At 35.4% G+C, this 17,805-nt stretch overlaps 2 protein-coding genes across 3 annotated transcripts; one reads left to right on the top strand and one right to left on the bottom strand.

Moving 5' to 3' along the window:
* Window positions 1-7,373: 7,373 nt before the first annotated feature.
* LOC118041513 (phosphatidylinositol 4-kinase gamma 4) lies at window positions 7,374-10,186 on the top strand. Its single transcript, XM_035048888.2, has 2 exons — window positions 7,374-9,250; window positions 9,524-10,186. Exons 1-2 carry the CDS (start codon window positions 7,862-7,864, stop codon window positions 9,908-9,910), a joined length of 1,776 nt encoding a protein of 591 aa, XP_034904779.1. The 5' UTR covers window positions 7,374-7,861; the 3' UTR covers window positions 9,911-10,186.
* A 1,914-nt stretch (window positions 10,187-12,100) lies between these two features.
* LOC118041512 (uncharacterized) lies at window positions 12,101-17,707 on the bottom strand. 2 transcript variants are annotated; one of them, XM_035048887.2, is made up of 5 exons: window positions 15,207-17,707; window positions 14,335-14,975; window positions 13,755-13,964; window positions 13,034-13,257; window positions 12,101-12,872 (listed from the first exon to the last, which is right to left on the bottom strand). In XM_035048887.2, the coding sequence occupies exons 1-5, from the start codon at window positions 17,527-17,529 to the stop codon at window positions 12,833-12,835; spliced, it is 3,438 nt and encodes a 1,145-aa protein (XP_034904778.1). In that variant the 5' UTR covers window positions 17,530-17,707; the 3' UTR covers window positions 12,101-12,832. The 2 variants fall into 2 exon arrangements, with proteins under 2 accessions (XP_034904778.1, XP_034904777.1); XM_035048886.2 differs by having other exon boundaries at window positions 12,101-12,875; window positions 15,207-17,706.
* Between the last annotated feature and the right edge of the window lie 98 nt (window positions 17,708-17,805).

The following is a 17,805-nucleotide window of genomic DNA, read 5'->3' on the forward strand; positions in this document are numbered from 1 at the left end:
ACTAGATTCGAGAAGCACATTGTTGTGTGACTGATAATTCTGTGGGATAAGGCTCTCTTTCTGTCTGTAAATCAAACATTAAAATCAACTTAGACTGATTACAATTTCCCTAAAGCTCTTGTTGTCTGTAAATCAAACATTAAAAGCTAGCACAAGTTTTAGCTGAAGGGGAAGGTTATGTACAACATTGCTCCATCTTCAGAAGGCATACTTAAGAACTATTTTGGCCATAGTTTCATACTAATTGTTACTCGTATCATACATAAATGATTCAGGGCATTCCTTCGCCATAAAATGGCAATGATGTTATGTGTTGTTTCACAGGTGTTAGTACATGTATACTGACAACTTTCTTTGTCAGCAAGAAGGAAGGAAGGGAACAAGTTTGGAATTAAATTCATGTTACATCAGTATAACTGTACGCTTTTGTGATATTGTCTTGTGAGGTGTATCAGTGTGTGCATGGATAGAGAGGCAAAATTTATTGAACAAATTAGTGGTCAAAGGATACAGGTGGCTTCGTCTCATCATCATCAGTTCATCACCTGGCATCATCGTCTTGTAAATTATATTTTAAATCTTAGTTTCGATTTGTATTCATCGGCATTGTTGGACTGCTGATCAAATCGACCAAAATATTTGGCATTGGGCTCCATGGACCCTCGCACCCTACTCCACTGATGGGAGTTAGGAAAATTTGTAGATTGGTTCAACCAACCTTGTGACCCAGTGGCATCGATGTTGTTATTAGGTGATATAATATATATTAACAACCAGCACAAAATGGGGATGTAGCTCATATGGCAGAGCCAAACGGCTCGCTTCGCATGCGAGTGCTCGGTGTTCGATTCCCCGCATCTTCATTTGATATTTTTTCTTATATTTTTACCTATTTTCTCTCTATTTCCCCCTCCCAGGCTAACTACAGGTCAAGTGTAAAGAAGTGCTCGCAGAAGAAACAAAACAAAAGTGGACTTTGAGTATTCCACATATCCATGCAGATGCTAAAGTTGTTGTAGTTACGTGGGTGTTTCAAACCGACACTCCTCTCCAATAATAATGGCTATGAGCATTCAATCATCATTTGACCTGTAAAATTTCATGCCCCTGCACAGAGATCTCTAAATCTATGTCGGAGACTCTGAGATAGATTACCAGCTTCACTGTAGCTGATCATGTATGTGTACAAGCGAAAAAGCCAACCCATCACCCAGAACTGATACCAGTTGCCATGGATAGAAAAAAAGAAAAAGAAAGAGGAACTATAAGAAGGAAAAGGTTGGCTACTGGCTAAGAAGCCGGCCAATGCATAAAGCCATCTGCTCTTCCCTATCAACGTACTAGGAATTAGTATTCATGAATCAAAGAATCAGCCATCTATTTCTGCTTAGGCACTTCTGTACAACTCCAATCTCTTCGCAAGAAAGGTACAACGCTGCATCACTGCAGGATCCTCATCCAGCAATTTATCCGAACGAAGAAAAGGAGGGTAATTAGCACTATTCAGCTGTCTTCTCTGTCTCTGGTTTTGATAAAATTGGAAAAGGGATTGGAATCCTTACATCCCTCTTACCCAATTCTGCAAAGAAATAATCAAGTAAACTGCGCTTGGCTTCAAACACTTGACAATAGACAACAGACTTTGGAATAGAGCTCCTCAAACTTGCACAAACCATGTTGACATTGGCCAAGACATTGCTAGAGGGAGCTTGTTTCTATCATGTGCCGTGTTAATGTTGCATTTTGGATACCAAAAATAAACCATAATTTTACCTAATTCAATTAGATTCTTGGAATAGTTTAAAATAGGATTTATAGAGTGCATTATTATAAGTGTCTTAAGGAGTGATATATTGTGAGCTAGATGGAATTCCACCTTGTTTTTTTGTGTCTAAGATGCAACATTCGTAAGAAACATGACAAAAATGAGCTTCTCTTCTTAACGGCTTTGTTGTGGATACTTTCAGGGTAACATTGCTTGAATTGAAAGTAGAGGAATGTAATCAAACGTCTTATCTTAGTTGGGGGACCTATTTGAGGTCATCCTTAAATTAGATTATTTACCTTTTGTCACAAGCCAGGCACTCTGTGTTACTGTTTGCAAAATGCAAACTCTAACTCAACCTCTCATTCCCTCTCCAGAGTCTAGGCCTTGCTCTCCTGAAATGCAGACTGAACTCAACAATTGAGTCATAGAATACTTCCTCTCATGGACTCTTAATTGTTTAACACTTAACAAACCCATCTTTAACTATTTCTCCTTCACCCCCACAAACCCAGCAACCAAACTCTTGTATCCTAGCCTCTTCTCATTTTTCAAGTTGACCCATTTAACCAAACTCAAAACCTCTTCAATTTGTTTCTCTTATAAAAACCCTTAAGATCACCAAAACCCAAAACAAAAACGGTAATAAAAGAAGTTTCTTGTACTCAGTAAAGCCAAAATTGAAACACAACAAAATGAGCTTCACAGTTACAAGCAGTGATGAATTAGAAAAGGCAATGAGTGAATAATACAATTGGAATTATATTCTGAATGGTGAATGGAGCGTTTGGGTTGGCTTTATTGAATATCACATCGAATGAAGAAGTAAAGATTAGTCCTTTGTGGCAACAGTAGCTCCAAACCCAATTTTAATATCGAGTATGTTTGCTTGGTTTCTTGCACAGTCAAGCTGAGGTGTAAGGTACGTTTGTTTTGTTGAAAAGTATTGTATGAGCTTTGTTGGTAAAAGAAATTAGTGTTATTGATGTTTATTTGAGATTTTATATAATTATTTTAATTTAATAACTTAAATTATTATATACGATATAAGGTATAAAATATGATAAGAACTATCTTATCTAAAATTTTAAATAATTAGATAAAAATTTTAAAATATAATTTATATTGTTTTCATTTATTGTTTTTGTTGTTGATTACTGCCTGAGAAATGATTGTTTTTGCAGGTGAAATTTGGCATTTGTTTATGCATGGTTTTCTATTGTTGCATAGCTTTTTTTTTTTTTTTTTTTGATTAACGTGGGTGTCCGGGCCAGTTTGCGCGCACCTCGAGGCCCTGAAGTTAACGACCATGTAAGCCTCCAGTGGCCATCATATGAGCAACCTGGGGTTTGAACCTGAGACCACAGAGGGAGCAAACCTCTTGGTCCCAAGCTTTCGCCACTAGGCCACCACCTAGATGGTTGCATAGCTTTAGTTGTAATGATTGTGGTTCTTGTTTTCTGTGCTGCTCCTAATTGGATCCTTCATTTGGCTTAAAGCTCTGACGGAAGCTTAATGAGTTCGATTTTCTGTGTCGCTTCCCCCCATGAATATGATCAAGTGGTATCATGAAGGCTCGATTCGCTCGAGGGAAATGGGTAAATTTCAGGATCCAATAAGACTAGCAGGTCCTTTTAAACCCATTTTTTCTTGCTCATTTATCGCATAGGATGTGGATTTCCATGAAGTTTCTACTTCAATCCTTTCTGCCTTTAACATTTTTCTTTATTGAGGAATGATTTGGTCTTGTCTTTCACGTTTACGGAACTAACTCGGACATTTCCTTCACTAACGTAGGTTCTTAACATGATCTTTGAGGACCTGTTTCAAGGTCATTTTATCAGTCAAGGAAAGCTCGAGGAACTTCTTGGACATGCCCATCGCAAGTTCTTGCTGGAGCTTCGCTTCGCATTTTGGTAGCGTGTGTTTGTTGCCGAGGCTGCTTTATTGTAACCTAAAATCAGATTCTGCAGGCAGTTTTGATTAGCTCTGTGTCGATGATGCAACAATTCTCATGTTTAACTGCCTCGAACCATCCATTAATGACCTGTTGAGTTCATGTGTCTGATTGTTCTCCAGTAGCCTGACCTGACAGGTCTGTCACTCGACCGCTTAGTCATGGGATGCGCCTCATGATATGCTTGCTCCGAGTCCGATAATTGAATAGCCATGGGCCTTGCTTTATTTTGGGCCAACCCCCATTTTGTTGTTATCCGAGACCAAGTTACCTTGACTTTGGATTAATTATTCAATTTGTATGCTGCCGGGTCAGCCTTGCTTTCGTTCTAATCCCCTAAAAAAACAAATGTAAAAACGTTAGAAAGTGAAAAATCTAATGTATATTATACGGGAAAAAATTCAAATATTGAGAAGAAGATTCATAGGATTGTATATTTATTATAAAAAAAATATTAAAATGGTGATATATTAGATTAATTAGGGTTAATTATAATTAACTTGTAAAACTTGTGATCTAGTACATGAGATCATGATAAGTTAGTGGAATACAAAAAAAGTTATAAAGCCTAATTTTAATCAACCATCCCAAAAAAGTGACTCAAGTAAATCTAGATTAGTGATATGTGTTACGTTGAGACTTGGATCAAATTCTTTCTAAATTAAAAAAAAAAAATGCTCATGCGATAATAATGTTTTTAAAGAAGCAATAAAAATCTGAGATCCAAGTCATTGACATGACTAAATTTAATAAACCTGGTTTAATATAACAATATGATAAAAAAAACAAAAAAAACCAACTTAATTCAAAAACATTTTTTTAAAAAAATATATATTTAACAAAAAAAAATGACAAATAAAAATACTCAAGATAACTTAAATCATTTTAAAAATTAATGAAAAAATTATATAGAAATCAAAATAAAAAAATAGAGCTCAATCTCCAAATAAATTAAATGATGAAAGGTAAAATTAAAAAAACACGAGCTTAAAAAAATAATCAAGGAACCTAGGCAAATCTTATAAATTTGAGTTACTCTCTTAAATTCACAACCCGTGAATTTTAAACCCAAGCTCAATTAAGAAGTGCAACTCCCAACCAATTAAGTGTAAAATAATGAAATTGAAAAAAAAATATCAAAGTAAAAAAATTAGCAATCAAAATAATAAGAGTAAAGTATGATATGAAAAAAAATGTATGATGAAATTGTAAAAAAATAAAAATAAAAATAATCTCGAATAAATAAATAACAAATAAAAGAATAAGGATCAAATTTAATATATAAAATAAATAACTAAAGGAGAATGTAATTGAAAAAAAAATAAATTTTATGAATTAATCAAAAAAAAAATAACAATTAAAAGAACATAGATCAAATCTGAATAAGAATAAAATTAAAGGGATGTTGTGAAAATTTTGAAGGGCAGGCATAGAATTCAAGAAGAGGATATAAAAGAAGAAGAAAAAAGTCAATAGACGTCAAGCCAAAAGAAATTAAGTTGCACATGACGTCTATTGATGGAGGTCTTGCCATCACATATCGAGAAACACCAAGGATGACTTTTTTTGTCATCGTAAACTGCTGCACACATCATCTAAATCCGACAAGACGACTCGCTCACTAACATGCAACGCATTTACTTTTTTTTTTAATATATGTTAAAATATCAAATTGCCTCTTTTCTTGCTCGATAATAATAATAAAAATAATAAAAAGCCAAGATGAAAGTTTGAAAGAGCCCCTTGTGTCTAGTTAAGGAAATTTTATTTTTAAAGGTAATTTAATAACTTTAATATGTTATAAAAATAAAAATCTAAAAATGCATTTTGAAGCTATTTGATCGAGTTTTTTTAAAGAGCAATAATGTCATTTCACATGTAAAAAAATGAAAAGATATTTTTATAATAACTACATAGATCATAGATCATGTGAAAATACTGTTTCACTGTCACATTGTTTAAATGAATAATGTTTTCTCTGCTGCGCTATAGTGCTTTTTGCACAAGAATTGCTTTTTGTTAATTTCCTGCCTGGTCGTAATACAAGAGCTGTATTGTGTAAACGTGCATTCCCAAAACAAACACTCGTCACCTCAGACCTCATTCTCTGCTTTTCAAGTCTTTCTCTCACAAAACAAAAATGAAATGGATCTTTCCAGGAAAGTGGACAATTCCAAATGCCAGAAAATCAAGTGGCAGCAGATTCTTGTCGAATTCCTACATTTGAAATTCCTCAAGGTTTACCTGTGACGTGTCTCCACGTCCGTGAATGAAGTGGTCCTGGCAGTAATCTTTGACCATACATGTGTTCAAACCTTATTCGTCATATCTCTCTGTCTCTGTTTTCCGTAAAAGTCAGATAGAAGACGCGTGTCTCTAGAAGATGCTTTAAAAAATAAGGCATACAAACTCTATACGTGTCCACTAACGAACATGTCTATGCACGTGTCCCGCTAAGCGCATTAGGGTTTCTCACTTTCTCTTACTGGACAATGTTTTTTATTTTTTTATTTAAAGTATAGGAGTCAATAATTGTTAAATAAAAAAACGTCCTCAGCAACTTTAACCAATAGCAGGGCAAGTTAAACCTCATCAAAATGCAATGTGTTTGATAATATGGTAGGTTTATTTTTTTAAGTGATTTTTAATTGAAAATATGTTAAAATAATATTTTTAATTTTTTAAAAAATTAATATGTTAAAATTATTAAATTAATATTTTAAAATATTAATTTAATAATTTTCAAATAAAAAATACTTTAAAAAAACATAAACTAATGTTAAATAACATATCCATAATATGAAAGATTGCTTCGAGTTTAACTTTAAATAAGATACATGCTTTAAATTTTATCTTGATGCTTTCTTTGAAATCAATCTATTAGAATTTCGGTAAAATAAATTTGATATTTTTGTTAAATATATTAATTTTGACTGGCTTAAAAATTAACTTGAAAGAGATTTAACTTTGTTATACAAAAAATGCTTTAATCCAAATTGTCTTCACAAGCAATATATAAAATCAAAATTTTATTCAATTTTTTTAATTAAATTGAAATATTTTCTTTTGTTTTTGTGTTCCAACTATATTTTTAAGAATTTTTTTAAAAATATTTTTAGATATTTTGATATGTTAATATCAAAAATAAATTTTAAAAAATAAAAAATTACTATTTTAATATATTTTTAAAAAAAAACTTTCTAAAAAAATAATATTTAATCATATTTACACTACTAAAAAAATTTTTGAACACTTGGGTCAGGTGTCATTGTGTTTGATTTTTTCCTCTTTTTTTGTGTTTTTTTTTTTTTAAACATTAAGAATTTGCTTTGTAATATTTTTTTTCTTTAAAACACTGTGAGCAGTGTTTTCTCGATTTTTTCCCAAAATTATCTTTGTCAGTTGGTTAGAACAATAAAGAATCATACTAACAACACTGCTTTCCTCACTGTTCAGTCTATGAGTTTTTTATCACAACTTTTTTTTTCCGATGAAATATTTGTTCAATCATACCTTTAGTTTCTATTACTTACCTAGCATTGGTTCACAAATAATATTATCAAGTATAGTTTTATATGTTATCTCGTATAATATAGTAGAGGAAAATTCGCTCTTTCCTTTAGCTTAATTGACCAAAATACCCAAAACCTTTGTCGCTGTCAAAAAGGCACAGGCGGCTACACGCGCATTTTCTTCTTCTCTCTATCTCTCAAGGCTGAGGCTTGTTGGATTTCCCTCTGTTCACGTTGACAAAGACATCAATCTTAGACAGTCGAAAATTTTAAAGCTCCATTTCCTCCTCCTTCCTCTTCGGTTCTTCCGGTCCTGGTAAGAATCCCCTCCCTCCCTCTCTCTCTCGATATGTCTCCGCAGTAATTCTTTTCTTTTCATGATCCCCTAATCACCAAACCCTGATTTTGCTCTAATCTTAATCGATTAGACCTCAATCCAAAGCCCTATTCTTTAGTTTCCTATTCTAGTGTTGTTTTTTGATCATCTAAATATTAATTAGGTGGTCATTAAAGAGAAAATGGGTAATTTCTTGTGATCTTGTGTATTGGGTTCCCATAAAATCCAAATCTTTTGTACAAAAAATCTCATTTTGCAAGTAAATAAATTTAAAAAAAGAGAGAGAAAAGATGGCTTCAGGTGTGGTTTTAAGTCCAATTCAAAGTGAACCTGCTCTTTCCTTTAATTGCATGAGTGGGGAACCGGTTCCGTCCCCTGATGAGTCGATTTTGATTTATCTCTCTGTTTCGGGGTCTGTAATGCCAATGCGGGTGCTAAAGTCTGATTCTATTGAATCCGTAAAGTTACGGATTCAATATTATAAGGGGTTTGTTGTAAAGAACCAAAAATTGGTGTGTGGAGGCCGGGAGCTTGCCCGGAGCAATTCCCTTGTTCGTGATTATGGGGTCACAGATGGGAATGTTCTGCATTTGGTTCTTAGGCTTCGGGATCTTCAGGTTATAAATGTTAGGACTACAAGTGGGAAACAGTTGACATTTAATGTGGAGCGAGGGGGGGATGTTGGGTATGTGAAGCAACAGATTGCAAAGAAAGAGAAGGAATTTGATGATCTTGATGAGCAAGAGGATGTTTGCGAGGGGGAGCCGCTTGAGGATCAAAGGCTGATTGATGATGTATGTAGATATAATAATAATAACAATGATGCAGCAATTCATTTGTTAGTGAGGAAATCATCAAAAGTTAGGGCTAGGCCCGTGGAGAAGAATTTTGAATTGGATATTGTTGCGTCAAGATTGAATGATAGAGAGAATGTTAGCAGACAATATGACACTAGTGAAGAGAATGATAGGAGAGGTTATGAAGTTGATAGAGGGATTGTACCGAGAAAGCCTCCTGATAGGGATTTTTTATTGGAGCCAATTATTGTTAATCCCAAAATTGAATTTCCCTCTGCAATCTGGGATATGGTTAACGCTACCATTGATGGATTGGATGTTGGATTTGACCCGATCAGGTCTATGGAGGGTACTGGAGGGGCTTATTTCATGCAGGATTCATATGGAGAGAGGTTTGTTTCTGTTTTTAAGCCAATTGACGAGGAACCTATGGCTGTGAACAACCCTCGAGGGCTGCCATTGTCTGCAGATGGTGAAGGTTTGAAAAAAGGTACAAGAGTTGGAGAAGGAGCTTTCAGGGAAGTTGCAGCTTACATTCTGGATCATCCAGAGAGTGGACGCAGATCTTTGTTTGGTGGAAGTAAGGGCTTTGCTGGGGTCCCGCCTACACTTATGATCAAGTGCTTGCACAAAGGTTTCAACCATCCAGAAGGTGTAACCATCAAGATTGGGTCCCTGCAGATGTTTATGGAGAACAATGGAAGCTGTGAGGATATGGGACCTGGGGCTTTCCCATTGAAGGAAGTCCATAAAATCTCCGTGTTGGATATTAGGATGGCCAACGCAGATAGGCATGCTGGGAATATTTTGTTGGGCAAAGATCAAGAAGATGGCCAGACTGTGCTGATTCCAATTGATCATGGATATTGCTTGCCTGAAAGTGTAAGTTTGCAATCTGCTTTACACCATGTATCTGCTGCTTTCACCTACTTCATTCATGTCATCTCTCATTTTAGATTTAATTCTTGCTTGTTTCATTATTATTCTTTTTTCTGTTTTGGTTCATCTGATTTGAGTTTGCCATGAAACATGTCATTTCAATTGCAGCAGTTTATGGTTGGGCTCTCCACTAGCATTATTATTATCATCATAATATATTAGTTGTTTGCTGCTCAGTTTTTCCAAACATAATCATGTAGTTTTTGCTTCCTGCAGTTTGAAGACTGCACTTTTGAATGGCTTTATTGGCCCCAAGCTCGTCAACCTTATGACTCCAAGACCATTGACTACATAAAATCACTGGATGCTGAAGAGGATATCGCCCTTCTGAAGTTTCATGGATGGGACATGCCAGTTGAATGTGCACGCACTCTCCACATATCCACCATGCTCCTGAAGAAAGGAGTGGAGAGGGGGCTCACCCCTTATGCCATTGGAAGTATAATGTGCAGAGAGACCTTGAAGAAGGAATCTATTATTGAGGAGATTGTCCAAGAAGCACAGGATTCCGCGCTTCCTGTAACAAGTGAAGCTCTATTCCTTGAAACAGTATCACATATCATGGATCGCCGCCTTGATGAGATTGCTGAATTAAATTTCTGAATTGTGTGGATTACATGGGTATATATTCGTGAATATGTACATGCGTCATTGTACATATGCATGGCAGGGTCACTCCATTGTCTGTATATTTCATTGAAGTAGATTACCTTCATTTCATAATTGATTTCATATTCTTTCATGACAATTAGTTGGATGTTTTCTGATTGGACCAAAGAATGGTCGTGATTCTTTATGATGGATATGACAAATTTAAAGTATTTTCTTTTTCAACTGGTATTGAGGATGAAAAAAATTCTCAGTTATGTTCTTTCTCCAGTTTTTTATTGTAAATATACGATTGATGATGTTTGTCAACTTATAAATTATGCTGTGTTTATATTTAGTGTTGGGAGTTATGGAGCAGGTGCGAGCTTGTCTTGTCTTCTTTGTATTTTGTTTCTGTGAACGTGTCGGCTCTTCTTAAATCGTTTCTTCCGGAAAATTGTATTCCCCAGAATAATCAGACATAATTAGTGCTGAAAGCGTGTCTCCACTAAAATGTGGTGATAGCGTTGGACAAGTACTAATCACCCTAACCTTTTACGAGAAGCAGCATTCAATGTGTCTTGTGGTTGCTTTCGTTTTACATTTTTGAAGCTTTGTGCAGGAATCTCTGTTCTCTGATCTTTATCTTTTCTCCCTTTGATTTCTCTATGCCCCTAAACAATCGTTTGATGCAAATTTAAGTGCATCCATAGAACCATTTTAAGATCATCTCAGCAATCATAGCAGGTGCTGGATCCAAGTTCATTACAGAAGATTCCCTGAGTTTTCATAGCAATGCTGCCGCCATCAGAGATCAGAATCAAGTGGCAAGGCAGCTGCTATGGCGCAACCATTTTGAACATTTGGATTGGCTGCTGATATTGTAGAACAAGGCATTTATCATCACATTTACAATTTTGGGAAAACCCAGTAAGTTCAAAAAAGATTTCTAATTCACCAGCTGTTGGGTCACACGTTATAATTCGAGTTTATATATTATGTATTTAAATTTATAATTGATATTATTTAAAATTCTAGCATGTATACTAATAATAAAAATATTTATGTTTAAATTAAAACAAATGAGGGTATTTACTTATTGAAACACTTTAAAGTAATAAAAATTTTATTGTTGTCAATAATAAATTACTTACTTTTAAAGTTTTATTGCTTCTTATTTATGCAACTAGAATGTTTGCAATATGTTTTCTAAGATTTTAGCGACGCCACCTTAATTTAAATACACTTCTAAATTAAAGTTTTTAAACTAGAGATTATATAACTCAAAATCTTTCAATAAGATGAAACTAATGTCTAAACTTAGGACGAAAACCAAAGCATATAAGGAAGAAAACATTAAAATATAAAGCGAGGAAAGTTAAAAAAATATTTATATAAAAAAAAACACCTTATTTTAAACTCTTTTTTTAACCTCCTTTTTTATAATAAATTTTGAAAGCTAAAAGGTTAAAGAATTAATTTTCATCATTCGAACTTTAATTGATTACTATAAATCAAGAATTAAATATGAATATAACAGTCATAACCCTGAATATTTTTTGCTATAAAAACTATTTATATTTGTATAAAATACTTATTAAAGGCGAAGAAGAATGAATAAAATAATAAATGACAAAAGAATAATTCAGCCAAATCTTTTTTAGTGTTTGACAATATTTTGAAAGTGTTTTTGAAAAAAAATTTAAAAAATTATTTTTTTTATTTCAAATTAATATTTTATTGATATTTTTAAATTATTTTAATGTATTAATATTAAAAATAATTTTTAAAATTAAAAAAATATTATTTTAATATATCTTAACATTCACATTCAATCATTGTAATTTTTTTTTTCCTCTCCCCCTGTTCTGGTACAAATTTTTAGCTGCAAGTGACAGTAGTACACTCTAGACTCCAGGAATTCTCTAATATTGCTAAGATGGTCACACGTGGCAATTCTTGTAAGTAAAAAAAAAGACGAAACGCTGCGAGTAATTAAAAAAATGTAACGGCCATTTTTTTAAAATTAGTACTTGATTCTTCTTTTCTCTTCTCATTCATCCCCATCTCAATCAACCTGCAACAGAAATGCAGTTCAAAAGGGCAGAATCTGGTGAGGGGGGCTTTGGTGAAAGCGCGGGGTAGGCGGCAAATGGCCGAGAGAAGAGAGAGAAACGGAGGATAGAGATGATGCGAGTAGACGACTAGAAGAGAAAACCTGCACTTTCTATATACATGGCTAATAACATAAATATAGTATCCATTACAAACTTTAAGAACATAATGAAACCTGATATTTCAAACTTTAAGAACACGAATAAATTTCAAGTCAAGTTTAATAAGGTAGAGTTGTATCCATTACACTTCCCAAACCTGACTTTTTTCTTTTAGGTTTTACTTGAACCTTAACTATCCATAAAATATTCTACCCATTCGAATCGGTTTGAGTCGGTATACATCAGATTCGAGTGAAATTGTCACTTCTATGGGTCACTAAACCAAAGTAATGTCAGGTGCTACAGAGGCAGAACAGTCCTTATGGTGCATATTCATGCAAACTTGAGGACCCAAGTGAAAGAGATTCTTTATTGAGAGTGGATTGAGGTTGCAAGGAAGTATGGATTAGCACCAGCTCCAGCCATGTACAAATCCATCTTCAAAGGCAAAAAGGAGTGGAATTGGACTTATTCCATTAAAAAGACTATAGGAGCTCGATGCCAAAGATTTCCCCACCATCTGTGCAATTTCATGTAACTGCAACACGCTGAAACAGATTGATTTTGGAAGAACATGGGATCGCGAGTAAGCAGGATTGGAGAAGATTCCTCTGCCTGTAGCTGTGTGATACACGTTATAGAAGGCTCCACGGGGTCCTTGAATTCTTAAGCAGTTAATCGCTGTTACCCATCACTGAATCTCATGGTTAGGCTGAAATCTTCATTTCTTGCCAGGCTTCCTCAGCTTTCGCTTCGACCTTCTCCTGAAAACAGAACAATTAGGAAACAAAAAACGGGCTATTTTTTTAATTTTTTTTTGCAAAATTATTCAAAACGTTTTGTTATCTTGTCCTTCAAGACACCATCCTCAAACTTTTCAAATCTATTTTTTGGCTGCGACATAAGCCAGAATCATAAGTACCTTCTTGACCTGGTTGCTTGGCCACCAACACCAAAGACACCTTTCATTAGCGAGTTTATATCAACAGATCGCTCTCCCATGAGCTTGTCATGGTATATCTTGCTACCAATTTCAGCAACTTGTTCTTCAACCTCTTCTAGCATCTGGTCAACATTCAGCTGTAGCTCCCCTTTCCTGATGACAGTAACGCCAAAACCATTTGCTCTGGCTTCCCGAAAGGCATCCTATCAAAGATAAACCAAGTTTAAAAGGACAGAAAACAAGATTTTCACATCAAAGCAGTAAAGGATTCATGAACAAGAAAACACAACCCCATAACCTTTCTACATGGAATTAAAAACAAAATCAGACATCTTGCAGTCAGCAGTCTTGATATATTCTCAACCTACAGAACAAAATAACTAAAAAGCACAAGGTGTTGTGGACAAGATTGTTTTCATCCAGATTTTTGGTTTATTAGTTGCGAGTGCAGATGATATTCTTCTGGACTCCAAGTGTAGAACTCAGAAAAACCTTTATGGATGCAACACTTGCAAATACACAAATGCTCAAATGGTAGATCCATTTTAGCAGGCTAGATGATTTTCAAAAAGCAGCTAATAAGAGGGTTTGGCTTATCCCCTTTACCACTCAAATGGACCATGCTTTATCCTCTCTCTCTTCAACTTCATGATTTGGTCAAGAAAGGGAATTTTTATATTTGGAAACAGAAAACCTTTACCTTGGGTGGCCTTGGAACCACAAAGGCATGGCCAGTTCCAACCATATCCATGTGAGCCTGAATAATGCAACAAAGGCTTTTGCAATCACCAGCATCCTCAAATGCGATCACGTGACATGGTTTTGGTTCCAATTCAAGATCTGCAGCCATCTCCAATGAATAAAATCCTATTTTCTGCTCTCCATTTTCAATTGTGTATAATTCAATGCACTGGCACAAAGAAACCCAAGTAGTTAACAATCATGCAAGCATACAATGTCATGAACATGATCTTTAATGGACCATGTAGCATCAGCAGACAAAGAGTAATGTTTATCGTACATGATATCTGATGCCAAATTATGTACTAAAGTAAAGATAAAATCAGAATACTAAGAAGTGCATCACATAAATGTTATATTAAAAAGTATACTTAGGATAAGGAGCAAAACAATAATCTAGCTTAACACAGTATTATCATCTTAACGTGCATGAGCACCAAAAAAGAAAAATTATCCTGGCATGCCTGCCTTCTTTGTTTGAATGTCACAAAACTTCGACAACCACAGAAAAGAACAGCAAATGAATATTACACACTCACCAGAACATGTGGAAGATCTAACCACCATAAGTAATCTTCTTCTTTCTCTTCTGCATATTCACGGTACTTGCTCACCACAGCTTGTGGTCCAAACAATTCCATTTCTCTTTTTAGCTTGTTGATTTTCTTTTCTATTAACTTATTTCTTTCTGGTAGTTTGGACATCAGATCAGCTGCTTCCTGTATTTCCTCTTCAGTTATCCATCGATCCAAATCCTTCCCTATATCCTTCATAGTAGATTTAACTTCTGGATCTGACTCTGCATTATAAGATTCCAAGAACCCACGAGACCATTTCTTCGTGTGTTGCCAGTATTCCTTTCCTGATTTTTTACCAGATCTAACAGAGCCATCACTTCCTTCTATAACTACCTTTGAGTTTTTTGAATCCATGCAGCTTAACTTCTTTGAAGCATGGTTTGGCAAAGAAGTGCCAACACTCTCATCAACTGATGATTTATTTGATTTCTGAAGTAAGTTGTCTTCATCTTTCTTCACAGGGTAAGACGTACCAGCATTTGTGGCGGCAATTGCATTCTGTTGTTCAAGGAAGTTGTTAAGGAACTGAGGATTCTTCTCTAACGGTGGCCCTTTCCATCTTGGTATAATTTTTTCTGGGGAATCATATAAGCTGATACCATCTGGAGAAAGCAGAACATAACATTAGCTCAAGTTCTATAAAAAAATTCTGAAAGTGCTTTTCATAACATGTGGCGTTAAACTTAACCAAATTACACAAGGTGATGGAAATGCTTAACCGGCTATCTAACTGATCTAAATTTCAAAATTTAATCATTTTCTCTGTGAAAGGGTCCATTTAATTCATAACATGAAAAGTCAAGAAAAAGCATCGTCTAAAAACAATTAACTACCTGCTCCATAATCAAGATTTTCAATGTTTGAGTGGAGATATTCATGCACTTGAACCAACTTTTCATTCTCTTTCTCAACTTTCTTCTCAAGACCTTTGAAGAATTTAAGTTTGTCTTCAGCATCCATCTGATAAAATGGATCTCGCCCCGCCAACTCGTTTTCTCTAACTCGAAAAACAATGTCTCTAAGACCATCATCTTTCATCCACTCGAGTTCATTATCATTTTGACTACACTCAAGCTGTGTTATATCAATACTTGAATTCGGGTGTTGACTTGCTATTTCTTTCGCAGCCTTGTAGTTTTCCCTAAATCCCTCCCCAATCTTCTTTACTATGGGTTCAACTTCGTCAAAATTTTTCTCAATCCAGTTTTCTGTCCCTGCAGACTGTCTTCTCTCTGTAATGCTGCCATTAATGCCGTGGTTTAAGGAAGTTCTGGGCTTTTGAAGATCATGCACTCCCTGTTGGTTCTTGGAATTGTCATTCTTGGCTGGAACAAATTCCTTCTCCTTACGAGTTAAGTCTTCACATGCATTTGCAGCAGGCCCAGACTCTGATGTTCTGCCTGAAATGATTGGTTCGGACACCTTTTCTTCCACTGCCCCTCTTTGGCTTGTTTTCCCACTGAATTCTTCGTCATCAGGAATCCCCAACACAGAAGTACTTTCCTGCACTGCAGTAAATTGTGGTTCTTGGATATGTTTGACACCTTTTTTGGCAAGAAACTCCCTAGCTTCTTCGACAGACCGTATAACCCTTGATTTTGGTCTAATAGACCTGTTCTTTGACTTGCATGAATCACCATCAGGATCATCGAAAGAATGGATAACATCTCCACTGACCATTGTTTCCCTGTCATCTGAAAAATTTATACTTGAAGTGCCAGATTCTTGCATGACCTTGTTCTCTTCAGCAGATATCTTAGGATGGTATCCAGTATCATCACTCTCTGTTTCATTTAATTTTTTCTTCACTCTAATTACATCCACATCCCTTCTGTCTACTGAATCTTTATTTTGAGTTCCACTAGGAAAACTTCCAACCTCTTTGTGCTCTTCAACTATCTGCATCTCACTGAATGGCTCCTCATTCACAGGTTGCTTTTCTTCCATACCCTTGTCGAGTTCTCTAGTCTCACTCTCCCGGACTTGCTTTGCCATTTCCCTAATTGTCTGGATTTCACGATCAAAATTCATTGCATTTGTAGTTTGAGAATTAGAAGGATCCACCAAAAGCAATTCATTTTTTGAGGCTGCCTTTGCTTTGAATATATTTTTCATCAATTCTTGCTTATCCAACTTAGGCCTTTCCGTCAACACCATTGGTGGTTCCAAAGATTCTTGAACAACTCCAACTCTACCCTTCTCCAACATCTCTCTCTCCTTTCTAGACTTTATCTTTCTCCTCATCATTTCCTTTTCCATCTCCGTGCATTGCTCCTCCTTATTTCCAAAACTGAATAACTTCTTCACAGCCCAAAACGCAACAAAACCGCAAAACACCATCGTCCCAACTCTCGAGACCACAGGAATAAACTCCTGTTGATGAACAACACCATGAATTCTGTTAAAAAACCGAGACTCCACCCCATCAACAACAAACTTGGCAACAGAACTATCCCTAGGAATCACATTTCCACCTCTCTCCATCTCTCTAGCTAAACCTTTCGCATACAAGATTTTTGAATTCTCCTCCGTCAAATCCCCAACTTCTCCCTTCTCATTTCCGCTTCTCTTTAAAATCTCATCCTCGTTAACTAAAACCCTCTTCACATTCCCTTCTAAATCATGAAAAACAGTGAAAATGGGAGCAGACCCAGTACCCCAATACGCGGTATCTTTACTATACTGATCGACCCACTTGTCCAACTTGCTCAGCAAAACAGAATCACCCAATTTTTCCAATTTGTTTTGCCCTCCTATTAAACTGTCTGATTTATCAACATCAAACCCATTACCAAAATCACTCTCTTTTACACTAACACGATCCAAATTCTCAACAGAATTATTTCCATTATCAAAGCTATCTGAGTTTTCAAAACCATAGCTATGATTTTGAAAAGTAGTAGTCTTTTCACGCACCTGTTGATCATCAATGAGTTTTTTCCTAAGTGAGTTTCTGCGATTACCAGCGGGTCGACCAAAATGAGCTGAAACATGAAAGATTCTTCTGGTGGTAGAGAACGGTAAACAGAATGGAATTGAGAGGAATTTGGAAGGGGTTTTGGTGTTGCAAATTTTGATGGAGAATTTAGGAGTGAAGAGGGAAGTGGAAGAGAAAATTAGAGATTTGTTTGGGAGGGGAGGATTTAGAAGCTCCATTAATCAAGAAAAATACTAAAGAGATATAAAATTGGAGAGATAGATTTTTCTGGGTTTTTAAGCCATCGCTAAAACCCCTCCCTCGCACAAAAAGAAATGGTTTGTCCTTGAATAATTTTCCTTTTATCTTTTTCACATCGCCTCCAGAACGACATGGTTATACGCCGTTTTACGTACTCGCCTCCTCTGAAAATACCCCCCTACTCCTCCATCCATAACAGGCGTATTAGTATGAGCTTGTTTCTAGTGAGGTCACCTGTGTGTTTTTTTTAAAAA

Source organism: Populus alba, chromosome 14 (assembly GCF_005239225.2).
Source record: "Populus alba chromosome 14, ASM523922v2, whole genome shotgun sequence".
Classification (NCBI taxonomy): domain Eukaryota; kingdom Viridiplantae; phylum Streptophyta; class Magnoliopsida; order Malpighiales; family Salicaceae; genus Populus; species Populus alba.

Bases quoted from the DNA above. Each gene is read 5' to 3' on its own strand.
- LOC118041513 (XM_035048888.2), top strand. From the start codon at position 7,862: ATGGCTTCAGGTGTGGTTTTAAGTCCAATTCAAAGTGAACCTGCTCTT. The intron at 9,251-9,523 runs GTAAGTTTGCAA...TGCTTCCTGCAG, and splicing joins GATATTGCTTGCCTGAAAGT to TTTGAAGACTGCACTTTTGA.
- LOC118041512 (XM_035048886.2), bottom strand. From the start codon at position 17,529: ATGGAGCTTCTAAATCCTCCCCTCCCAAACAAATCTCTAATTTTCTCT. The intron at 14,976-15,206 runs GTAGTTAATTGT...TGCTTTCTCCAG, and splicing joins AAATCTTGATTATGGAGCAG to ATGGTATCAGCTTATATGAT. The intron at 12,876-13,033 runs GTACTTATGATT...TTCTGTTTTCAG, and splicing joins CAAGCAACCAGGTCAAGAAG to GAGAAGGTCGAAGCGAAAGC.